Here is a 24,062-nt window from a genome sequence, read left to right as displayed (position 1 = left end):
TGATTTGAAAACATATTTCAAATACATGAGGAAAAAAGAACAATCATTGCTGAGACTTCGAGAGGAAAAAAGTATTTATTACAAGCGTCTTTACATCATAAAGCATTTAGCTGGTTATGTCAGAGCAAGGGTAGTGAACAGTTCAGCTGAATATGGAAAATGCAGGCGTTACCGTCATTTGTTTTCATATTTTGTACACCAATAGTGAGCATTGCAGAATATATGTTATAGTAGACATTGTTACGGAGTAACTTGGCACTTTACTGTGAAAGACACAGTTTATGAAGTGGCACCTTCTTTGTTTCTTATACAATATTAACGAGGTCTGTTTGTTTACCATTACAACTGCTAGGTGTTTTTGTTATATCATACACTTCAAAAGAAACAAATCTTTAAACCAGGGATATAAAAAATACCAGTATTAAATTCTTAACTTAGTATATACATTATCATTTTGTACTATGATGCATTAAATAATGATTTGGTTTGTTTCTACTTTATCCACTTCTGTGTACAATGTGCTAAACACTTTAATGCAAACAAAAATATTGCTGAAAAAACCTTTAATTGAATGTTTGACAAAAAAAAACTGTAATTGCAGATACTCAAATGAAAGCGTCACCACTCTGCCAACTCATAATTCTGGTCTTCACTGTTGAAAAAGGCTTCTAGTCCCTATATCACGTTAGTGCTAAAATTCAATAAGACACAGTATATAGGCCAAATCTGCATGTACACAAAGAAAATGATTTTCTAACTATACGTTTGTCTTAGTTTGGTTTGATTTCTTCTTTCAGTAGATTTGGCCCTAAAATATGATATGCATCTTGACCATCTGTTAGAAGTATCATGTGCAGTTTGTGCAGGTGTGTTGCTTTAAACTGCCTTTCTAAACACAGATTAGATTAGCGAAAAAACCAAAACATGATCAGAAAATCTGTCTTTATTGCTTCGTGTAGTGCAGCTTTTAAAATAAATGCACTCTGGGCTGTTAGGAGATGATACAGTTTTTAGAGCGGTGGCTCTTCCTGCGACCAGTCTGTGAGCCGTGGCTCTGGGAAGATAGGGCCGTGACCCTTGTGGGGTAGTCCTCGGCGTAGTAGCGCCCGGCCGCTCGAGGCTGAGGGATTGGCTGACCCAGGAAATAGCCCTCCTCCTCAGAGTCTGACGATGAGGAAGAGCAAGTAGAGCAACAGTCCTCCTCATCTCCGTAGAGACCCATGAAATGCTCGACTCGCGGGTCTCCTTGAGCTGAGCCCTGGAGCATATAGTCAGATCGGGTTTGGGGGTAGGCCAAGGGCGGCCTGTGTGCGGGGTGCTGTAGGAGCATGGCGCCGCGGGGAGGGTTAACCAGACCCTGCTGCTGGGGCTCGTACAGCCTCTGTGCTTTCTCCAAAGGCAGCATGTGAAGGTTGTTGTCCGAGCGGGTTTTGCGGCTCCGGCGGTGCCGGTGGTGATGCTGCCTGCTGCGCCCGTGGTGGCTCGACGGGCGGCTTCTTTCTCGGCCCGTCTCGTCCGGGCCGTAAGCCCTCCGCTGCGGCTTCTCGCTCATGGGATGCTTTCTGGTGTTGGCGTCAAATCCGTCATTATATCCGTTGTCCACTGTATCTTCTGAGAACTTGACCATTTGAGGAGGCCTGGACTGGGACTTGCTCCTCCTCAGAGCCGGAGCGTGGGCGAAGGAGGACGGGAGGCCTTCTGAATTCGGGGACAATAGGAGGTGTCCTCCTGGTGCGCCTCCCCTCATCGCCGCTGCCACCTCCTCGTCTCCCTTCTCCATGTTAAGGTTGAGAGAGTTGGCACTGTGGTGTAGGTGGGATGAATTAAAGGTTCCCATGTTGCTCATCTGCTCACAGTCGTCTGCCACCACCACCACTGTATCCTGGATGGTGAGGTTGTAGACTATAGGTCTATCCCTTCCATCTCCATCCACTGATGCACCTGAAAAAGCAAGTAGGAGAGATAGTTTTCAACAGCTGTTCAATAAAGAAGGAAAGCATACTTTTTACCACTGCAACAAGAAGTTTTCTTACCGGTGATGTTTGAAAGTGCTAGGGAGTCCATAGAGTCTCCGGCACCCTGCCCGGCTTTCCTCAGCTCATCGGCGATGCACTCAAGGGAATCTTCATACCACTGCCTGGTGTCTGGCCAGAAGGCCCGCCTTCCTGTCCCAGATTGGTCCTGGTCTTGGTCCAGCTCCAGCTCTTGGATCTTTCTGGCACTGGCTGGCCCTGGGTGACTCCCATAGGCCGAGTCCCCCAGCCCGTCTTGTGACTGGGCCCAGTACATTTCAGGCAGGTGCTTCTTGCTCATCAGTCCCGGGCTAAGGCTGTTGGCTTGGGATTGATTGGAAGTCTGGCTCTGGGTGGGGCTGGCAGGGGTGGGAGAGGAGGCGGTAACCCCCATAGATGCAGTGTCAGGCTTTAGCCAGGGGTCGGACACACTCATTAACCTGTTTCGGTCACTGCTGGTGCTGGGAGATTTTAGGGAAGGCTGTTGAAGTTGGTGTAACATCCCGCGGTCGCCGAACTTGAGGAGGAGCTGAGTCATATAGTCCTCGTGCTGGGCCCACTCCTCCGGATCCTCCTCCCCGCCAGCGTCCTGCTCCTCCCGCTCCCTCCAGAACCTTTCCTCCTCCAGGCCCAGATGGGCCAGCTTGCGCCCCACGATGTCAATGTCGCAATCGGCATCTCCCCGTCCGTCCCCCTCTCCGTCTCCGTACTTGTACTCAAAGGGGGGGACAGCGGGGGGGTTAAACAACTGCGACTGTCTCCACTGTTCGGTCGGCTTGCTGCTCTTCCCCATGCGCACGCTGCGCCGCGATTCACGCGAGCGGGCGGACTGGAAGGCAGAATCGGATGAATCGGAGGCGTGGATATCTTCCCCCTGGCTGCAGGCCTTTGAGCAATAGATGCGACCTTGCTTCGGCAGGAAGGGACAGCCCAGCAGGGACGTCTTGCACTGGGCGCAACAGAAGCACTGATCTGCGGCATGCCAGTGTACACCTTCGTAGGTCATCTGGGCGTGGTCAACGCCTAAAAGATCGTAGGAGGAAAAGGAGCACATGCTTAGGTTTATTCCACCTACACAACGGTTAGAAACAAATGAACCAGCACCTCCCAAATCGAACTCACCGATGTTTTCACCACAGGCCTCGCAGTACTCTGCATACAGGGACTCAAAGCAGCCGGTGCAGTAGGGCCGGCCATCTTTCATGATGTAGCGCTGCCCCCCCAGCATCGTCTCGCACTCGAAACAGGCAAAGTGCTTCATGTGCCAGTGACGACCCTCGGCTTCAGTGCACTCATCCGCGAAGATGATCTAGAGGGGAAACAAACATGGTGGCGTTAGTTCTGTAGATCTCTTGGCCCGGACATTGCCATTGGTTCACTGTAAAACATTAAGCGGGTATCACTGCTACTACAACTGGGTCTCACCTCGTCGCAGGAAGAGCACCTTGGTTTGAGAAGCTCAGCGTGGTGTCGCCCGCAGAGGATCTTGCCATTCTGGTGGAAATATATCAGATCCACCAGCAGCTCTTGACACGTGGCGCACACGAAGCAACCCGGGTGCCAGCAGGGGCCCGGTCCGGCCCTGGAGGCGAAAATTGCCATCTCGCCTCCGTTAATGCCTCCGGCGCACTGGCAATCAAACACAAACAAGAGATGATCCATGAGATTTACAAATCCAGGCATTGCATTGGGGTTCATCATTGAGCCTGTGACCTTGCCTATTATGCATCAATGGTGATAAGTATGCTACCTCCAGAGTGAAGCGTGGAGACCAATAGAGGCGGTCGCATACGGGACTGACATTTCAAAACAGACGCGTGGTATAAAGGGGGATTTCGGAGAATATGTCGAGCATCCGCTGATGATTCAATTGCGGTGATGCTTACAACAAAGAATGCCAAACAGGTGATCACACTGCAAGTTCCTAAGGAATATCATCCATTCAAAGCGATGACAATCACATTAAAAATAACTTATTTCTTCTTTTTTTTCACTTTGGCGCGAAAGTAATTGATTATCCACTGAGTGTTGCTGCAGAAACCGGGAAGCGTTTATGTCTTGGCCCTGAGTCGAGAGATCGTGTGACTCCGCTGAGTTCCTGAGAGCGTGTCTGAACGTGAACGTGAAGTCTTTATATAACCCAGCAGCGCCATGAGACACCCGTAGGCAGCTATGGGATAGCATGCCCAGCTGTTAACCATTATTGCCAGTGTGGACAGACAGGGGCCTTGGACACAGAGTGGGGTGGGTTATGTGCCCCACCAGGAAACTAGAGCCTGACGAAGTGTGTGTGAACATGTGAATGTGTGTATATGTGTGTGTGTACACCCACGTCCTCAAGATATATCCTTTTGCAGTACTTGATATACAGTATATGAATGGTTGCATAAGCGTACGGATGTCCACATCAATAAGTCTGAGAACGTGTGCGTCATTTCAGTGTGTGTGTGTGTGTGTGTGTGTGTATGTGACCTTGCATCCCTGTGGTAGCATCTGTGTTTGAGTGATGACAGATTTCATCTGCCTATCCGGGGGAATTAACATGGCTGGCATGCTCTTCCTGGACGCCTGGCGGTCTAATCACTGGTCAGGGCTAGATTTTTTTTTTCTTCCCGGAAGTCAAATAACGTTAATATTTATGTTTGTTGAATCAAAAGGGTAATTTTCAGAAATACAACTTAGGACAGCGTGAACGGCAGTGGGTGTTTATGTTTACATCGGCCATCAGAAATAGGAAACAGAGGTGTAGGTTTCGGGATTGTTTGTTTGTGCCACATACTGTGACTTGTTTGGGGGGGGAAAAGTTGGATTTTTAAGATGCGAGAATTATTTCTTAACCTGTAAATTCCTTCGCAGTCGGTCATGCTGAGCTATAGATGGGAGGCAGGAAATTTGTCGAATTCCTCGCGGAGGAACTGGCTTCTCCGCTCGACTTGAGCGTGAGCCTCCCAATTTCCCCACTTCCCCTCTCGCCCTAATGAGGAGGTTTATGTCCATGATTAAAACCAAACGCATTAGCCAATCAGGATTGTGCATTGCGGGGGCTGCTATGGGACAGGGGGGGGTGTTAGCCGCTCGTGATATAAATAAGTTAAGACCCACAAGTTGCTTTTCTCCTTGCTTACCTTTTGGTTATATGACACGAGTGGTCTAAATGTGTGCATGTGTGTGTGTGTGCGTTAATGGGCATCCACGTGAGCTACCTACATTTTCACAGCGGGTGTGGTGCAGAGCTCGGGGCAGGATCTTGGGTGTTCCTCTCCCCAGCGCCTCCCTCTTCCTCTGGGCACTGAACATGTGGATCTCCCTCTTCTCCTCCTCCGTCAGAGAGTGGCAGTAACGCACCTTGGAAAGAAACGAGACGGCAAAATGAGTTGACAAAGCGAAAAAAGGCACAGAGAGACGTCTATTTTAGCACTTCCAGCCATTACTGCTGATGGTGCTTGCAACTTTTGGGGGAAGTATGAGACACATATGTGTCCATAAATGACTGGGGGTTTAATTAAAGCTGAATCCTCCTCAATGCTGCGTTGGAAGGATTGCGTGAGCAATGTACAAACCCTTCCCTCTGTGTTTAGAGATGGTGATGAAGGCCAAGATAAAAGACAGAGACTATCCTAACAACCGGCTCGGTTGTTCTCTAAACAACAGTAAACGATGCCGGTGTGTGAGGTCATGCACACACACACACACACACACACCCGGTGCTTATCCCTCCGAACCACAGTTACGCTAGGAATCCTCCGTCAGTTTGTTCCCTCAACCCACCGGGTCCGCCGACAAACATCATAAAACCGCGCAGTCAAACACCGCATGTGTGTGTGTTGAGTGTTCCTATTGTGTGTCCTCCATGTGTGTATACAGAGACCACCTCCGTCAGACAGGCAGTAGCCCCCCTCCCCTTCCCCGTCCTCCCCTCTGGTGATAACCCCTCCACCGTATCTCCTAATGTAAACTCTATTAACACAGATGTGAAAGGGAGCGCTGGTTTACACACCATAAAGCTATTATACAGACGGGGCCGGCATGCGCTTTACTGTCACAAGAGGGTTCTTTTTGTCAGACAGTTGAGGGAATGTGGCCATTGTTTTAGTTTTACAAGAAACAAGGCTTTACTCAGCTGCTGGCTTGGTATAGGTTGACATTTCTGATTGTTAATTTGATACGAAAATTGAATGAAAAACAGTCTCAAGAAAATGATAAATAATGCATTTTCTTACACTTCCACCAGGCACGAAAAATCCAGTCAATTTTTCAGAAAATGAAGCCTTTTCCAGTTTCAAATTCAACTTCTGTAAGCCGTTGAAACGTATGTTATCCCTGAAACAGTTCTCTCTTTACTAATTTAACGACTAAGAGATGAAAACTTGAACTACAACTGATGAAATAAAATGAAATTTCAGACACATTTCGGGCCAAAAGTGAGGTATGGTTCATGAAATGAACCTGAATTCTTCTCTTTCATCCACCCCTCAGCTGCAATATCTCTGAGACATTGATCAGATTTTTTTAAATAAAGGAAGACAAGCTTTAAGATTCTCTGACTCCAGTAGGAGGTTTTATAATTCAACAAAAGGTAGCATGTCTGTTTGATCACACGCTGTCTCTTTCATGATCTCTACCTCGTTGTCGTGCGGCGGCAGCTGGTAGAGGAGCTGTCGGATCCTGTGCTTCTCTCCGGGGCTGCTGACGTACGGCACCTTCTCCTCCGGCAGACAGGAGAAATACATCTGGACCTGAGGAGGAAGACGGAGGAATGAGCTCAGGAAGCTGTTGTCATGATGAGCCTATTGTCATGATGTCACGATGCTTGGGGAGAGGAGAGGAGACGGAGGAGAGTTCAGCTGGATATCAGTGGAAATTCACTGCTGCTATGTGGTGTCCTTTCATTCTGTGACACTGTGGGGCAAACATGTCGACCTCAATCCAGGCCCAGGCGTCTGACTGTGACATCCTTCCACACATAAGAGACAGCCAGGGAGTGGATGTGTAAATGGCTGTTTCCATAAAAAGACATATGGGAATATATTGGAGACAAACAATTTCTGACCGAGACGTGCTGAACTCGTGTGTCTAGAATGCACAATAAATGTGAATTAATCCACAGCCAGATGTTGGGCTCCAGCATGTGGCGTTACTAATCCGCTCGTATGGCATTAAAAAACCGAACGTCTGCACACACGTAACCTTATTTGAACTAAAGCCCCACGTTAATGACACCACCCGTAGGACAAAGAGTGGGTGTCATTTAAATTCAGTTGTAAAGGGATCCTACCTGTTCAGGCCTGAGTCCCGGTGGCACCCACGCGTACTCCTCCAACGCGCATCCAGAGTCGTCGTCCGAGGTGGAGCTCCTCTGGAAGCCCACGGAAATCTTCCCCATCTTTCCCCCGGCGCGAGGCTCCATCTCCGGGCCTCGAGGAGAAGGGCGCTCCCCTCTTTCGCTGCGCTCCAGATTCATCACACGTGTCCGCTGTGGATTAAAAAAAAGGAGGGATTTAGGAATTATAAATATTTAATTTTGTTCTTGTATCCAAATATTTGGATATCAGTGTATTAAAAGGAAAAAGGACAAAGCAGAGGACAAAGATGCTCACCATCCTTTCCCAATTCAACCTCTTGAGTCACACTTGTGAATAACTAATGTTATTTTCCATCCCATTAGTGTTGAATGTCATACTTCCTTTGTTTATCCATTACAGCATAATGCTCACAAAGTGCCCAAAGTAGTACTTGTCCACTTTCAAAGGGAAGTTAAGACAAACTTACGATTATATTCATATATAATGGGAAAATCATTGCAAGCTTTTTCCAGTGTGGTGCACTTATTCAACAACCAACCACAGTGTGTGAAAAACACATGAAGATAAAACCGGAGCGTTGTTGGAAATAGCGTTTCCATTGAAACCTTATTACCTACATCCAGGTCCAAATCTGTGCATTGCATTGCTGTGTGAAGGTATATTTCTCTTAAACTAGGAATGCCATGCTTTGACATAACATGATGCAAGAGAAGTGTCCAGCTGTTATCCACCAAACATCTGTTGCTCTTATCCACCGCGCTACAAAGTACCGAAGGTTGCGAAACACGTGCAAAGCAGCCGAACACGTTGTGTTGTACGTGCAGGAAATCGCTCGTGCTTAAAAGGACGTGTACGACCAAGAAATCAAGTGGAGATATGACTCTGCCAAAAGACACATGTCCAACCTTCCAAACAATCTGCGTGAATCCACTTTCAGCTTTTTTCTCCCTCTTTACAAGCTGATAACAGTTGGACTGGTACATGAATGGGGATTAGTCAATCTCGTCGTTGAGCATCTTCAGCAGTAGCCCTCTTATCTCAGCGGCCATGTTCTCCAGAGCCCCCTCAGGCTGATAAAAGCACTTTGGTCTCAAGGTGTTGAAAAAAGGCCACTTGTGATTTGCCTCTTTGACATGCAAATACGCACCAGAATAGAACTTGTTTGGGTTAAAGCGGTCGGAAAACTTCACATAGTTCTTCAAAAATGTGTATATCTTACATGTTAATGTTAACTGGGATTGTGGAGCAGTCATTAAATTTCATCCAAAGCACTCCCCCAAGCAATACGAATCATGTTTATGTAACTTCACTGATTTGATTTGATCGTAAGTCTTGCAAGAAAGGCTTGAAATAAAATATTGTCTCCCAAACAAATCAGACTACCCTCCCTTTTAGCAAAAAGAAAAAAAGACTTTTCCTTTAAAACTAATGTGTTTTGCTTGTGTTTTCCGAGTGATTGTCTCCAGGTGTGGGTGACGGTGCTCCCACAGCTGAGGCTGCTCAGCTTTAATTAGGAGGAGAGCTTAAATGTGACGCTGAGCTCCAGTGTGGGGAGTTGCTGTTCTGCTGAATGTGTGTGAGCTGTGTGACAAACCAGTGACCAGAGCTGAGAGTGAGCCAGTGGGCCAATGAGCCAGTCGGCCAGTGTCCAGTGTCCAGCATTATGTTGTGCTTGAGCTGTATTTGCGTTGTCGTGTGATTTGTGTGCATATTCTTGGTTTTTGGGAAGATTGCTTTCCGTTTGTTGTCAGGTCAACAACAAATAGTTTTGTTTGATCTGCAAACTCTTTCTGCCTTTCCCATGGCTTCCCCTGGGATTTGTTAATTTATTTATTAGGGACATAACATCGATAATATATTGATCCCCTAAAGAATGATTATCTCTTGCCCCTCCAAAGGTCACAGGTCAGCTGCAGCTAAACTAACTAACGCTGTGGTTGTCCTCGTGGAAGTGGCACCTCTGTCCTCTCCGCTCACCCTCAAGGCCTCCCACACCTCGCTGGTAGTCAAAAGTAACATGACTAAGGAAATATTAGCATTCTCCCGATTAGCATACAGTTGAATGAAGACCAGGGACTCAAAACGCCAAATTTACAAACTAGAAATGCTGTTAAAAGCCAAACCAGAGCTCTTATCACAGAACAAAAGGGTATTTGACTGTTGCTTTGTTCTTCTGTGACTAATCTATCAGGTTTTATGGTCGGATAGATAATGTTATCACCCAGAAGCTTTTCTTGACCTGTTCTGCTTTATCACACCTAACTTAAGTTCAGAACAGAGAGTTCTGCAATTAAAAGTACATTCTTTTGAGACACTTTCTCAGAGGCATGATGGTTGTTGGTTAGATGTATTGTAGTTTGGAGGATTTTTTTATTTTTTTTTGGTGAATACATGAGGGTTTGGTGTACAGCAAATATGTAGACATAACATTTGTTATTTGGGTTTCAACATGGGACACCCAAAGTCACAAAAGCAGCATCACATTTTACAAACTGGATGTGACCAGAGTGACTGCCCAAACTTGTATTTGCCCAAAACACCAAAAATCTTGTTATGCATGAAGCATATAACCTTCAAAATTAACTTTAAGATTTAAGATTTTGTCCAAATTAAATCTCCATAAACACCCACAGTGACACATTCCAGATATGACAATAAATGAGCAAACCTCCCTTTTGAGAAGCTAAAACCCGAGAATGTTTCATATTTGTGTTTGAAAAATGACATGATTTGACTCTAATTTGATGTCCTGGTGTCGGCCCTCCTCTGCCCTTCAACTCTCATCCCACAAAAAAAAAAAAAAGGTGACTGCAGATTCCTGAGCCAACACACATAGCAACTCACATTACACCATGTCACCCGTTGGCAATAACACAATGGCCGTCTTTGTCGAAAAAACAAAAAAAAATGTCCAACCATTCCTCCTCTAACCTGGAGACGTGACGGGAGGAGGTGAACGGGGTTAAAAAGGGAAACTCTTTGAAAGAGGCATTTAAAGAGTCACAACATCGGGTCTGTGTAAACACAGGCCAGATGTAGCCGGCTAACGGTTAATCAGGCGCGCCTCCCCCGCAACTGTGTCAACTGACACTTTTAAAAGGAGCTCTCCTTCTCCGAGGAATTAGTTAGTCAAACACGTGTGATTTTTCAAATGAACACAACCCCGGGCGAACTAAAGGGAACACATCCTAATTTAGAGCGAAGTTTCACTTTTACAATATTGTGCCAAGCTTGTAGCAAATCCTCTCCGGGAGGAGATGTTTATTAAAATACCAAACTGGTATCACAGTTACAGCTTAAGTTACCTGCGGTGAATTGGAAAGACAGATTATGAAAAGTGGAGCACTTGCTGAGACCAAAACAGTGAAAACAAGAAGAAGTCTATTTTTCTAGACGTCACGGGATTTACTTTAGGAAAACCATTAAATTGTAGAGTTCAAAGGCCGAGGTCATCGCTCTTTGACTGGCGCCCGGTGTTATTTTAAGGCCAAATGGGTGTCAGGGGGTGCACGAGAGACTTAACACAGCTGGAGTGAGACCACCTGCACAGACATATAAGGACTGTCTGTACACTAGATCACATGCAAGCTCACCTCACAGCATTTAATTCACAGCTAAGCTTTTTAACAGGTCAGGCATTGCTTTAAAACCAAGAAAATCCCCCACAATCCATTGCACGCCTCATCATCAACAGATCTGAGTCATAGTGAAACTTAGGAGCAAGCGTTTTCCACAGCGGAGCAGCAAAAAAAGTGCTCTTCATTCATAATCCTTCTGTATTTGCAAGTTCAGCTCATCTATTTTCCTCTTACCTCCAGCAAAAGCATCTCTCTCTTTCCACCGTCGCATAAAGCCCTCATTCACGGTCACACTGGCTGCTCCAGCTCTGGCTACATGTCTGCAGCATTGAGCTCAACGGATCCACGTTCTAATCAGATCCAGATCCCACTCAGCCGGCAAGTATTCCCCCAACGGCTCAGGCCTTTTTCCTTTTTTCCTTTTTTTTGAAAGTCAACGTCAGCTGCGAGGGGAAGTATATGAAAAGACACAACTTTCGCCCGCTCCACAGCTGGGGAGCGGCTCATTTAGCGGATCCAAAAAAATCTCAAGGTCCAAAGAGCAAAGGAGGAGGGCAGCGAGGTGACGTCTCTATCTGGAGTGTCTCTGATCCCTGTGAGTGTGTGGGAGTGAGGATATGTGTGTGTGTTTGTGTGTGTGTGTGTGTGTGCTCTTTGGGCAGCCAAGCCTTGTCGGCCCCTCCCTCATTCCTCCCCTCCAGAGCAAATCGCCTGCCTCTGCACTTCAATCAAACACACGCACACACACACACACACTTCAGAGTCAACACCCCACCTATCTCTACACCCCCTCCGTCCACCAGAGTGACATCAAGCCCTCCACACCCCCCCAACAAACTTTAGTTGCAGGATTCCTGAGAGCCAGATGACATGTCCACTCTACTCTCACACTCTTTGTCTTTTTTTCCCCCGTCTGTCTTCTTTCTCAACACATTTGTTCGACTATAAGAAAGCAATGAAGGGTAAATAATCCTAAAATCAATTTCACACTTACTTACTTACAGAAAATAATGAGGCAGGCATTTCTCTGCACATTAAAAAATATATATTTTTAATGCATATGACTGAACACTCCCACAGTCGCTGTCATCACATCCACCCTGGGTCATGAAGCCTCATGCATCTCATGTGATTTGCTCTAAAACGGTCACATTCATTTCTAATCTGCTGCTGATTAGCTAACGCATGTGTTCCGGCCTCAGCTGCTCCATTATCTCAACAACAAAACCCATCACTTGTGCACAAATCTGTGCCAAATACCTAAAAAGAGGTGTAATATATGCTATTATATACTTATGATACTTTTAAAAGTCAATTTAAAATGGCGATACATGATTATTTTGGATTGAGGGCGGCAGCAGAAACATTTAGGTTAATTGGCTATCATTTTAAAGGAGCCAATTACTTTTCAGTTCCAAAATTAAACTCAAGTCTCAAAGTTTTCCTGGTTAAATATTGACTGTGCTTCCTCCCAAGTCGGCCTCATCCATCTCAGGAAGTTCTCACGCTGGGGATCTGTCTGCCCCCCCCGTCACTGGTACCGCCGCCCCGTTCCTACTTAGGCGATCTGAATGAGCGAGGGGAGAGGGGTCGCCCCCCCCGTCCTCATCTCTCACTTCAGCCAATCACAATGACGTTATTGTCAAAAGAGCACTTCACGTCAGGAAACTCCGGCAGAACTCCAAGTGGGAAGGTTTTATTCCAAAACAAGATATCCGCCGTGTGAAGAAGGTGACACCGACCAGTGCGGATACAAACAGTTGACTTGATTTGCCCGGGAGATGTTTGTTGTTTATTCATTTGGACAAGCTCCGCACCATCCGTCATTGTGAAAGGCGGAGAAGCAGCGACGGCTTCATTTAAAGAGCCTAAAATGACAAATGAGTTTACCCAATTGTCCGGCGGACAAAGGCACCCTCTCCCTTGACAACCCCACAAAGTGACTTGCATAGAGAGCAACAGAGCTGTTTGTCACATGCCAAAATACCTGTTACAAATGAGAAATGGCTCTGTTGGCTCACTGGCTCAGACGAGTGAGATAGGAGCAAGAGATACTCCATGGGCATAGAGATGGGATTGTCTAGGTGCTTCGCCAACGCCGCCATCTTTCCTGGCACGCCAGTGCATATTTGTAATTGAGAGAGAGAGGAGCTTGGCAGTCCAGTCTAAGGGTAAACCTTTTTAGAAAAGTTTTCCAGGGGTCTTGGCGCCGCTCTCTGAAAGCCACTTCGTGTTTAAACCTCTGAAAGATGTGCATTGACTCTTGCAAGATATTTATCTGCATACGCATTGCGAAAATGTCTTTAAAATGTATTTCAGGCAGGCGGGTAGAGGGGGGGAAAAAAGCTCTATTTTTGTGCTTAATTCAGATAACAAAAAGAGACAATGAGGAAGGCTCTGGTGTGACAGGTCAGGAGGATGAGTAGCTTTATCCCACACAATAGGCAGATATCACCCCCTTCAGAATGGGCCTGGGCTTGTGGCCAAAGACCCTTTAGAAATGACAAGAGGACAGTTGACCTTGCCGTCTCCTCTGCTTTCTTTCTCGGGAGAGGAAAGGGTGCAGAAGGAACCCAGGAAGATAATGGGAAGAGGTATTTGATGTCATGCTTTTAAACTTGTAGGACCACAACATGGCTTCTAGTCCCTCCCTTTACAATACAAACTGGGGTGTTTCATGGGTCTTTGGGTCATTATGAGGCAAAGGCGTCATGTATCAGCACTCTGCAAAGCCAACGGACATGTGCTGAATGGATGATACTCTGGTCTCATTCACATGCCGGGGGCCGAAGACCAGGAATTAACAAATGGAGGGTTTATGCAGTGGCCTTTGACCCCAGTCAGCACAAATGCACGGTGTCACTTATAACTACAACTGCTTTGAATTTGATCTTTTTTAAACGGTGGAAAATGGCAAGTGAACTGCGGTATCCCAAATAATGTCACTCTTCACAAGCAGCTTTTTCTGATGGATCGACCCACATTGATTTGAAGACAGGGAAACATACTGATGTAAAATGAATTCTGGATCTGATTTCATGGAGTAACCGTTGGCCAGTATTCTGTATTATTCAAAAGGCCATTATTGACCACAAATAGCAGCCTAATCTTTCGCTCAAGTCAGAAGTAATTTGGGCAGAAACCTTCTGATCAAGTCTATCAAAGTAATTGCTGAGCAGAGTTTTCTTTCTTTGGCAACGATCTTTGGACTGGTGGTTCAGACAAGATCTAGTGGCTTTTTTCTATACCTGAAATCCAAGACCAAGTCTAGACGACACACGCAAACTCACTCCTTCTGGCTGCACATTTCATCCATCTATCGGAGAAGGCACTCAACTGGTAATTTGACCTTTTCTTAACCTTTTATTGTGCAAAGCAGATGTGCTCTTTTTCATTTATAACAGCCATTCACACCTGGACTCTACCACCACCGATGTGTTTCATCCCCAGGAGGCAAGAAGGGGTTTAACTGACCCCTTAGAATGCAAATATCAGGGGTGACGTCCCTTCGGTTGTTGGAAACGGAAATCAACAAGGACGGTGACATGTCTCAACCTGTCGCAGGGCAATTCTTCGTAAAACTCAAACGACACGGAGACCATCCCTGATGTCAATGTAGCACAGAGAACAAGATGTAATATACAATATTGTGCAAAAGTCTATCAATCATGGGATTAAAACTAGCATAGGCTTTGCGTGACTTTAAAATGTTTTCAGGTCAGTTATTAAACTCAATAACCATTTAAATTTTTTAAATGTAAGGGTGTGGAGTTCTTGATGATCAGCAATTATATATAATTTGTAGGAAAAATGTTCTCACCACCTGGAAGAAGCTAGCGTGCAAATTTGGGTTTCTATAGGTAAAAGCAAGCCCAGTTGCCTCAATAAGGCTTTCAAAGATTCCCATGACCTGGATGACTGAGAATCCTCACAACAACTAAGTTGTTGTTAAATAAAATTGACACCCACAAGACAAATCTTTGCAAATAAAGACAACTGTATTCCAACTGTATCTATTTCTGATGTTAATCAGCAATGTCCCAGTTACTAAGGTCGACAAACCGGCTCGCGCGCATAACTGCTTCACACAAAGACCTCCGATCCACGTCTCAATTCACATCCATTATGATGCCCCCATTCAGCCCTGTTCACGCCGACAGACACCTCTCAACAGCCTTTCACACCAGGAAGTAGCTGCTCAGCCACTGCTAACAAGACCCGCCGGCTCAAACCCGCTGCTGCATATCAGGTCTGTCGGAAGTGCTGCTCGGCCAACTTGCCAGTTCGGTGTTAACATCCCCTGACACTCTTTGGTCGAGTGTGATTTAGGTTAATAGTCATAAAGCCCTCCGCTGAGATTTGTTAACCACTGCAGGGTGTTACCTGCACACCTCTGGAACAATAGGGGGCAGCAATAAAAGTGCTGTAAAATTCAGGAAATTGTCAAGTAACTGTGATGGGAGGTTAGCAGGGGATCTGTTTGGGCAGCTTCCGTTAAGATTCTTCTCGTTCACAACTACTACTTAAACCATTTATAGGTAAGACATCAAGGATGGTGACACATTTGCCAACCTTTACCAAATCACTGCCCTGCTTCATGGAACTTATATTTAGCTTGATCTTACAGAACAACAACCTCTAATAATTGACCTTTCTTTTATGATTCAACTCCTTGAATATACAGTAAACCTTTTGCATATGGACCAGCGTTTTGGATCTCTCGCAAGGTCAATAAAGCGATCCACTGCAGGGTCGGAAACTTGGGCAGACTTCATTCACCAGCCTGCATCCAACGGATTCTATTCCACGTTCTATTCATTCTCTTCCAAAATAGTAGACATCGCATTTTGAAATAAATCTTTGTAAAATTGAAACTAATCATTGCTTCAATGCGGCTACTGTTCAGCCTTACATGTGTATCTGCCAATCCTTGTTGTGCCTTTCGGTTCTGCCTATATCCCTCCACATGTAGCCAATTACTCTGACGTTTGAGCAGATTTTCTAGTAAAGCGCAGGCTGATTAGAGTATGTTGAGGAATTATGCTATTTCAGGGCTAAATGGGGTTGTCAAAAACAGTACAAAGGCTTCTCCCGTTCATGTCTAGAGGTAAGTTTTCATCATTGTAAATAGTTTTCATGATTTGGCACACTCCAACTCACGTAAACAGCTTAATTCTGAGTCACTACCTGGATCTGGCTGCATGCGAGGCTTCGATGGTTCCTTCAGGCTAAAATATGTTGCCGAACCAAAGTGTCCTCTTTGATGCAAACCGTTTCATCAGGCAACTGGGTTTTATGTATGTCCAGTATTGAAAACAACTGATAACAGACCACAGTGTGATAATCCTTCATAATACCAGGAGTTTGCATGAAATAAGAGAGGACACACACTCGCTCACAGCGAGGAACTGGAATATAAGTGTCACAAAACTGTACCATTAGGGAAACAATAGGAACCTCCTGTCATGATAGCTGTGTGTCTGTGTGTGTGTGTGTGTGTGTGTGTGTGTGTGTGTGTGTGTGTGTGTGAGTGAGTGAGTGTGTTTGAAACTACTTAATAAATCCCAGGCTGTCGTGATCGTATTGCTTCACGTACGAAGCACAGAAGGCAAATAACAGGCAGATATTTATAGATGGAACAGCGGTGAACAATGCACTGATTATAGAAATGAAAAAATGTCAAGAACCAGATTGTCTCTTTCTTGTTGACAGGAAACGAGTTTCACTGCAGCTTTGCTTCATTTGAATGGTAAGGAAAGCACAGGGTTCATGATTGGAACGAGGTAAGGCCCCAAAACTGGAATACATTCAAGACAAGTTTAATACTGCAGCTGCTCATTAAAGGAAAAGTCCCAAGCAGACTCTTTTTATGCCACAGAAGTCAGGCCAAATGTTGCGTTGTTATTGCCATTACATGCAGTCACTCCATCCATGCATCAGCTGATTAATTTACAGGGTTTCAGCCAAAGAAAACTGATAAGTCAGGATTTTTAAAAAGTGCCACTCAAAGTAGAAGGAAGCATTGCTTAAGAAAAACAAATCCACAAAAAAACAACCGCCACATCTGATGACATATCACGCAATACAAGCATTGCATCACATTTGGTATGGGAAAGCTGTGTGTGTTTATGTGTGTGTGTGTGAATCCCACACAAGTTTTGCATAAGAGATAGATGTAGGCCAGGGATTGGGGTTGTGTACACAGAGGCTTAATGACAGGACCCTGAAGGGATGGCGCATCAGTCAAGCGGAACAGACAAACACACACTCACACACACACACACAAAAATGCACACACTGAAAACCAGCAGTGTATTACACAACCGGTGCCCTCACTTTCCCATAATTTAGCATTGGAAACACAATGAGAGCAGCAGGTTCGCGGCCCCCCGGCTCTTTGTCACACTCGAGGCTGCAGTTTGGCCTATATGTGCTGGCAGCGGAGAAGGGTGTGTGTGTGTGTGTGTGAAACCATATAGCCTTTAGCTCCAATAATGGGATCCCAAGGCACTTTTTTGTTTAGCCTTATATGGGTTACGGAGCCAGCGACGGAGGAGAGACAGATAACAAAAACAGCTGAGTGATATCAGCTTAGATCCCATTTTGGCGGCGGGTTTAGATGCCACGAGGGCGACAGATATCGAGGCTATGTGTTATATGAAAATGGCTTTGAGCTCCTCTTAAATAGACTCAGTATCACAGGGAAAGTGGCGTGGCTGGCCAGTTTGCGGCCTATCCCCCCCTCCTCTCAGGGACTGTGGTTGAATTTGGCCAGGCAGCCTCTGTTGGCATTCCACACTGACCCTCGAGTAGCGGGCCTGAGGTTCACGGGTAAACAGACAAACTGTTTGGTGGCCTTGCTGTGTAATTCTGGACCCCATCTTACCCTCTCTCTCCCCCCTCCCTGTGTCTTTCCCCTCAGCCAGCCATATCCTCACTTGGCCCCACTGTTAATTCCGACCTACCTGACAGTTCTGACTAAAACCTTCTGGGTTTACTATCTGTCCCGCTCTGCGACCGGCTCAGCTCTCTAAACACACACACCGAAGACTAATCTGCAACAGATGGGAGACGGACCGGAGGAAGCGGCAGGAGAAAAAAAAAAGGATATACAGCATATTTGTACCCCTCTAAACCAAACGATAGGGTTTCAGCGAAGTTCCAAGCAAAGCCGGAGGAGGGCTGTAATGATGTGCACAGCGGCGGCTCCCGGGGGCTTAACTGGACATATTACTCTGAGATATAAGCCGTCCATCCGCAAACAGATGTCTGAAAGGGCCCTGAGGGGGATTCTTGAGAGCTTTCACTGAAGGGCCCATGCACACACACACACACACACACACACACACACACACACACACACATTGACAGATATGTTACTGTGTGAACGAATACATAAAAAATATGTTGCTAACGAGCATGGGAACAAACACAAACAAGCCTGCACATGTAGGATTTCACGGCCGGCTGGTTGGAGATGATGAAGCCAGTTTTCTGTCTAGTTCTTTGAGGTCATTAGTGTAAACACAAAAAGAGATTTATTTACTATGTCATTAATGAAGGTGGCAATTTAAGCTCCCTTTCTCAGGGAAGAAGAAGAAAGAATCGGATGGATCTCAACCCAACTGTCAAATCACTGTTTGTATTGGATTTGCCGCAAGCACTTGGAAAGCCTTGAGCTTTCATCGGCGAACCACTTTTGGGAGAATATCTGTTACCTTCTCCCTCTACTTGGAGATGAAATTGTCCTCGCCCAAGGATACGCTGCTGTTTGATTACTTGCCACGGAGCACAGATGCAGTTGGGCGGCTTGTTAATGGGAGGAGAGGTTGTTTTAGAAGACAGTGTAAGTCTTATAAGGAAGTGCAGGCTTCCTACAAATAGCAGGCATAAAAGAATGTATTTTGAAGTTGATTTTACTTCTTTCTTTTTCTTTTTTTTGGCCAGTTGACAGCACTGACATCACATTTTTAAGTTAGTTGCAGTTGCACATCCATTATATACGGCACAACATTAACATTCATAAGAAGTTGTGTTTTTAGACACATGCTAATTTGTATTATTGTTATTCTTAGCTCTGTTTTTGGTCTCCACCAACTCCCGAGGAAACTATTTAGCTTGTTAGCTGTTTAATGCTCCACTCTGATCTCCAAAAAACATCTGCCTGCTGACTATGGAAGCAGTGAGAGAGAACCAAAATAATAAACCTGTGGGCCAGAAAACCAAAATAGTGCCCTGAAAGACACAACAATGCTCCATAGAGTTACAGTCGGGTTACAATCCTAAAAACTGACCTTTTCATGTCATCGCTTGTTATCAGAAATAATATTTATAGCAGCTTTAATGACCATTTGCTACCCAAAGCAAGACTTGTGCAAGTGATGAAGCAAATGTACAGCTTTTGGCAAATTTGGTGAGATTCCTGCCCCCCCCCCCCCTCACTTACACAGCATTTATCACAACAGGCCATTTCCTGACTCTGATTGGCATCAGATTGGATGGAGCCATTTCCCCTTTGGGCAAATTAAGGGGGCTGGTATTCCTGTGGGATGGTGTAAGGCAAGACGGAGATAAAGTGACAGATAGGGGCGAGTCCTCGGGGACTTCTGCGGAGACCAGCGACCACCCAAAAGCCGAAAAAGGTTTATGTAAATGTCTTCCTGGAATTGTGCAAGTTAACATTTAGAAACAAAGCTTCAAATGTGTTCTCTACTTTCATCTGCTTCTGTTTATTGGAGCGGACTGATAGTGAGTAAAAAAAACCCAACTAGAGTCAGATTCACGAGGACATCATCTGTGCCATCTTAAGCTTTGTACATATTGGAAGCGAGGTGACGTGGCGAGGGGAAGGAAGGAGCAGACTGTCCCTGATTAGACCTGAGTTGAGACGTTCAGCTCAGGAGCTCGCCTAAGGAACACACTGTCCAACACATGAGACCAATTTAAAGAGGGAAGCAGCTAAGCCGTGTTTTCCTGATGCACGCACCCAAATATTTGATCCCGTATAAAACAAATCTGTAACAATTATAATCAGGTTGTTTTTGACCCGGTTAATTTTTGGCCCTCTTCATGGCGTCAATTACATTTCATGACCTTTTACAAAAATATATTCAGTGCATGAAGCTGGAACGGCAGCATGCTTTGATCATACACGCGACATCACTGTTTGCCATTTGCAAAATGTCACGAATTTCACTTTCAAGAACAGGATTTGAGCAGAGCAGGATTGTTTTTGGGGGTTCTGTGAAAAAGGCGTTTTTGACATTGGCCGATGCAATTAGAAAGGGTGACTAAAATTAGGAATTAGGAGGTTTTTCACATCACCTCAACATTGTACGAGTGATGTCGCACCCAACAAACCAGAATCTGTTTTGAAGACTATCATTTGTGTTCCTCCTCAGGGTGGTCATTTGACGAAGAGTAATTACGCGGTTGTCGTCTCGCCTTTCCTACGTGAGGGTGTGCTTCTATCTGTGCCGCTTTCCTTTTACCTGAGCTTTAAAGCCTTTTAATTATTATCATCTAATAATCATCACCTTTAATGTCTCCATAACCGCTGCGACTGGCGACTGGCAGTGTCTGGGGCAGGTGTGTGTGCATCCATGTGTCTGCGAGTGGCTTTAATCATCATCAAATGGAGCGGTGTGTATGGGTAATTAAGGCGGTGCCAAATCGACTCTCACTCACATGCACGAGTCGGGAGCGCTCAACAAACACCTCGGCGTTTCGCTTTAGCAAGTGCTGCGGGCAACTTTTATTTCAGCTCGGCTGCAAGTTTTAACACAGTGCAGAGTCCATTACTCAGTGTCTGATATTCTTCTAAGCCCTGGATTACTTTTCCTCCCCACAAGCTGACCATAATACCAGGCTTGTGGAGCCAATGCGGCCTGCAGGGTTTGGTCTGTAACCACTCAAACGAGCACAAGGATCACGATTGGTGTTCGCACATCAAGGCCTGCCGTCCTCACCCCCCCTCCACATACACACACACACATTTATACACCGCACCCTTCAGCTCCTCAGCATAGCCATGGTTTATGGCTACTGTAGGCCAATATACAGTATTTCCTTTAAACATGAACAACCTGACAGAGAACCAAAACACACAAAACAAATGGATCTCTTGATGGATCCTTCTTATAGTCTATAAAATGTGGGAATGTTTGGCATTTCTGCTGTGTCAAGGTTGGTCCCAGCACTCTTTTGTGTGCAATCTCCCACTGCGCCGGTGATAATGTTGCTGATAACTGGTATAACTGGGTGGTTCCCATGTCAAACTCCCAATATCACATTGAGACTTGTTTAATCTCCGTTCTTCCAAGAAAGGTCTGTTTTTCATTGTTCCCTGTTTTGATTCGTCTGTTCAGCGATTGGTCCTTCGCTGTTTGGCCCGTCACACACGACGACAGGGGGATAGCTGCTTGGCAGGCGTGTGTGTGTCTGTCTGTGCGTCTGAGGTTTGGAATGATTTACACAACCCCGCACTCGATTAATTCCAGTATGAAGGCACAAACTTGTGCGTGTGTGTACACATGTTGGTCTGAGGTCTTAGGCTGACAGACAGCACAGACATAACAGTGTTGACTTACTGATAGATGTAGGGCCCTACGTTTTGTTTTTCATAGACACACATGCAAACACACGCACACACACACATCCCAATTATGTTAATGTATCTTAAGATTTCCATGTATTTCATCTAATGCCAATCCAACACAAGAAACCTGTGACTTTGTGTTGGATTTATATATTCAAAAATTCTTCAAACATGAGGAATATCACTGAGAAGGAGCCAAATGCATTATGTTAAGATTTAAGTTACCTGCTATCTATTCCAAACTTGCAGAATTTGCTTTTGGATTTAATGTCTTTGGCTTCAAACTAAAAAAAAATAGTGCAAAACAACTCTTCACTGTGATCAGATGAGGTGTTTCAGCCGAGGAGCCAATGGCTCTGAACCGAGAGCACCCTTTGGTCGCAGAGCAAAAAAAAGGTTTTCCAGGACAGAATCCAACAATATCAAAACAATCTCCAGGCTGGATTTCCTTCTCTGGCACTCGAACTCTACCGGAGAACGAGAATCTGGGTTGCATGGGATCGAGAGACGCTGCTCAATTTAGAAAATTGTCCATAATAAGTCAGCAGGGGCCTAAAAAACCCCCAATAATAGTCGAGGGTGCTTTCGTGATCTGTCCACTTCTCCTGCCAACGCCAGGCTCATAATTATTTGACTTTACATATCCAGTCACTCTCTCGCCTTTCGACCTCAAAAGGTCATCTTCTCAAGAAGCTGCTTCCCAGCCGCCCCTCTGAATCACATCCTTCTCAGCGGGAACCGTTATCCTCCTCTTCCCGCTTCGACTTGACTAAACAAAAATCAAACTTTTCACCCTAGTTCTCATTTGTTAAGCTAAAAAACATTCTACCAAACAACTCTTATCTGCTTTCTGTGGAAGGTGACATTAATTATATTAAATATAGAGAGATGAAGGACTCAAAGCAGGCAGCATACCGATCATCTTGGCTACTGCCTGACTTGACTCTCCTGTTTGCCTCGAATGGCTGACTAATTAACAGCAGCTTAACTCCTGGGTCCAAACACCCATCTCTCTCTCTCACACACACACACATGCATGCGTGCACACAAGAATACACAGTTATAGACACAGACATCCTGTGCACCCAGTCGGCCTACCACACACAGGCAAGGACACACACACACACACACACACACACGCAGATACATACTCATTAACAAAGGCTTAGCATTGCAGAGTGTATACCCCCAGCAAAGTGTAGCATAGTCTGCCTGACTGGCCTCCCACAGAGGGGGGATACACCTCAAGTCACCTGATCCGTGGCTGCTCTCTCATCCTGGATCAGCTAACCACACAGCAGCTCGCCGTTCAATTACAGCCTGCATGGCATGAAACCTCTACAGGACTGAGAGCACTGCCGGGGAGGGACTACTTCAAAATATCCCCAAATATTACGATTTTATATTCAAGGTGCAGATCCGATTTTGAGTCATTTACATTTATGTTATTTAAAATCAAACTAGCAAGATCCCCCCCTAAAAAAACCTACTGCTCTCACTGCAGCATCTTCACAAACCTCTCCCACCACTAGGTGCCACCACTTGCTTCAAAACAGATCCCACAGCACTGTAAGGAAAGTCCATCACAGGACTCACATTCAGGGTTTGAACACTTTTCTTTGTGCTCTTTACATTTCTATGCATGTTTTGACAAAAGTCAGTAGGATATCTCAGAACAGGGTACATTACTGATATGAAGTGGAGAGAATCCCACTCATATCATCAAATAACAATTTGATTGTAGTGAAAAAGTTGACACTTTAAACTGTTTTGCACCTGTTTTAAAAGCAGATGTAAGTATCTGATGAATGATTGGGTATGAAACGACGCCAACTGTTGTGATTGGCTGAAGGTTCTGTAATGTTTCTGTGGATTTGAGCTGTGGTCTGTCAACACTGATGCGGTTCTGAATAGCTGCATGCAAAAGACTGAGCTCTAAAGACAGGAGAAGAAAAAGACTAGAGAGAGAGAGAGAGAGAGAGAGGGAGAGAGAGACCACCTGAGTGACAAGCAACAGCTGAGTCCACACATCTGGAAACCAAAATGCAACCCCTCCATTAAGTGCGTCTTTACGCACACACACTTTCCAAACTAAAAGTTTCAGTTTCTCTCCACTTTCAGAGACTTTGTCTTCTCGCTTTGATGCGTTTGGCCATGAAGTAACGGAGAGACAAAATCATTTCCATCCCTGAATCTCGTGCTATGATGAATTCTCTAAAATTCTCCGTTGAAAACTACAAATTACACATCACTTTATCCACTTACACGGCAAGGTTGCAACATTTAGAAAGGAATACATGGTTGTTTAAATAGTTCAAGCAAAAAAATAAATAAATAAAAAAAACTTGACCCTCACCTCAGAAGCAACAACTTGGTCCCAAATATTGAATATTCCGTTTATCAGAATAAAATCACGACTCTGGAGGCATCCGGGCTGACTGCAACCGACAGGCAAACAACTCGGCGCCGTTTCGAGTCTCGGTGGATGAAGTCTTTCAGTGCATGGTCGTGTAAAGACAGAGAGAAGGAGAGGGAGAGAAGGACGCTGACTGAGGGTCGAGCGCTGCGCAGC

General features: G+C 45.3%; 1 protein-coding gene across 2 annotated transcripts; it reads right to left on the bottom strand.

Moving 5' to 3' along the window:
* Positions 1-56: 56 nt before the first annotated feature.
* prickle1b (prickle homolog 1b) lies at positions 57-24,040 on the bottom strand. 2 transcript variants are annotated; one of them, XM_084039348.1, is made up of 8 exons: positions 23,847-24,040; positions 7,288-7,485; positions 6,635-6,748; positions 5,220-5,357; positions 3,438-3,641; positions 3,135-3,321; positions 2,034-3,035; positions 57-1,941 (listed from the first exon to the last, which is right to left on the bottom strand). In XM_084039348.1, the coding sequence occupies exons 2-8, from the start codon at positions 7,471-7,473 to the stop codon at positions 992-994; spliced, it is 2,781 nt and encodes a 926-aa protein (XP_083895474.1). In that variant the 5' UTR covers positions 7,474-7,485; positions 23,847-24,040; the 3' UTR covers positions 57-991. The 2 variants fall into 2 exon arrangements, with proteins under 2 accessions (XP_083895474.1, XP_083895473.1); XM_084039347.1 differs by lacking the exon at positions 23,847-24,040 and adding an exon at positions 11,128-11,429.
* Positions 24,041-24,062: the final 22 nt, after the last annotated feature.

Source organism: Eutrigla gurnardus (genome assembly GCF_963514095.1).
Source record: "Eutrigla gurnardus genome assembly, chromosome: 21".
Classification (NCBI taxonomy): domain Eukaryota; kingdom Metazoa; phylum Chordata; class Actinopteri; order Perciformes; family Triglidae; genus Eutrigla; species Eutrigla gurnardus.
The sequence above is the reverse complement of the archived record's forward strand: the minus strand, read 5'-3'. Positions and strand labels throughout refer to the sequence as shown.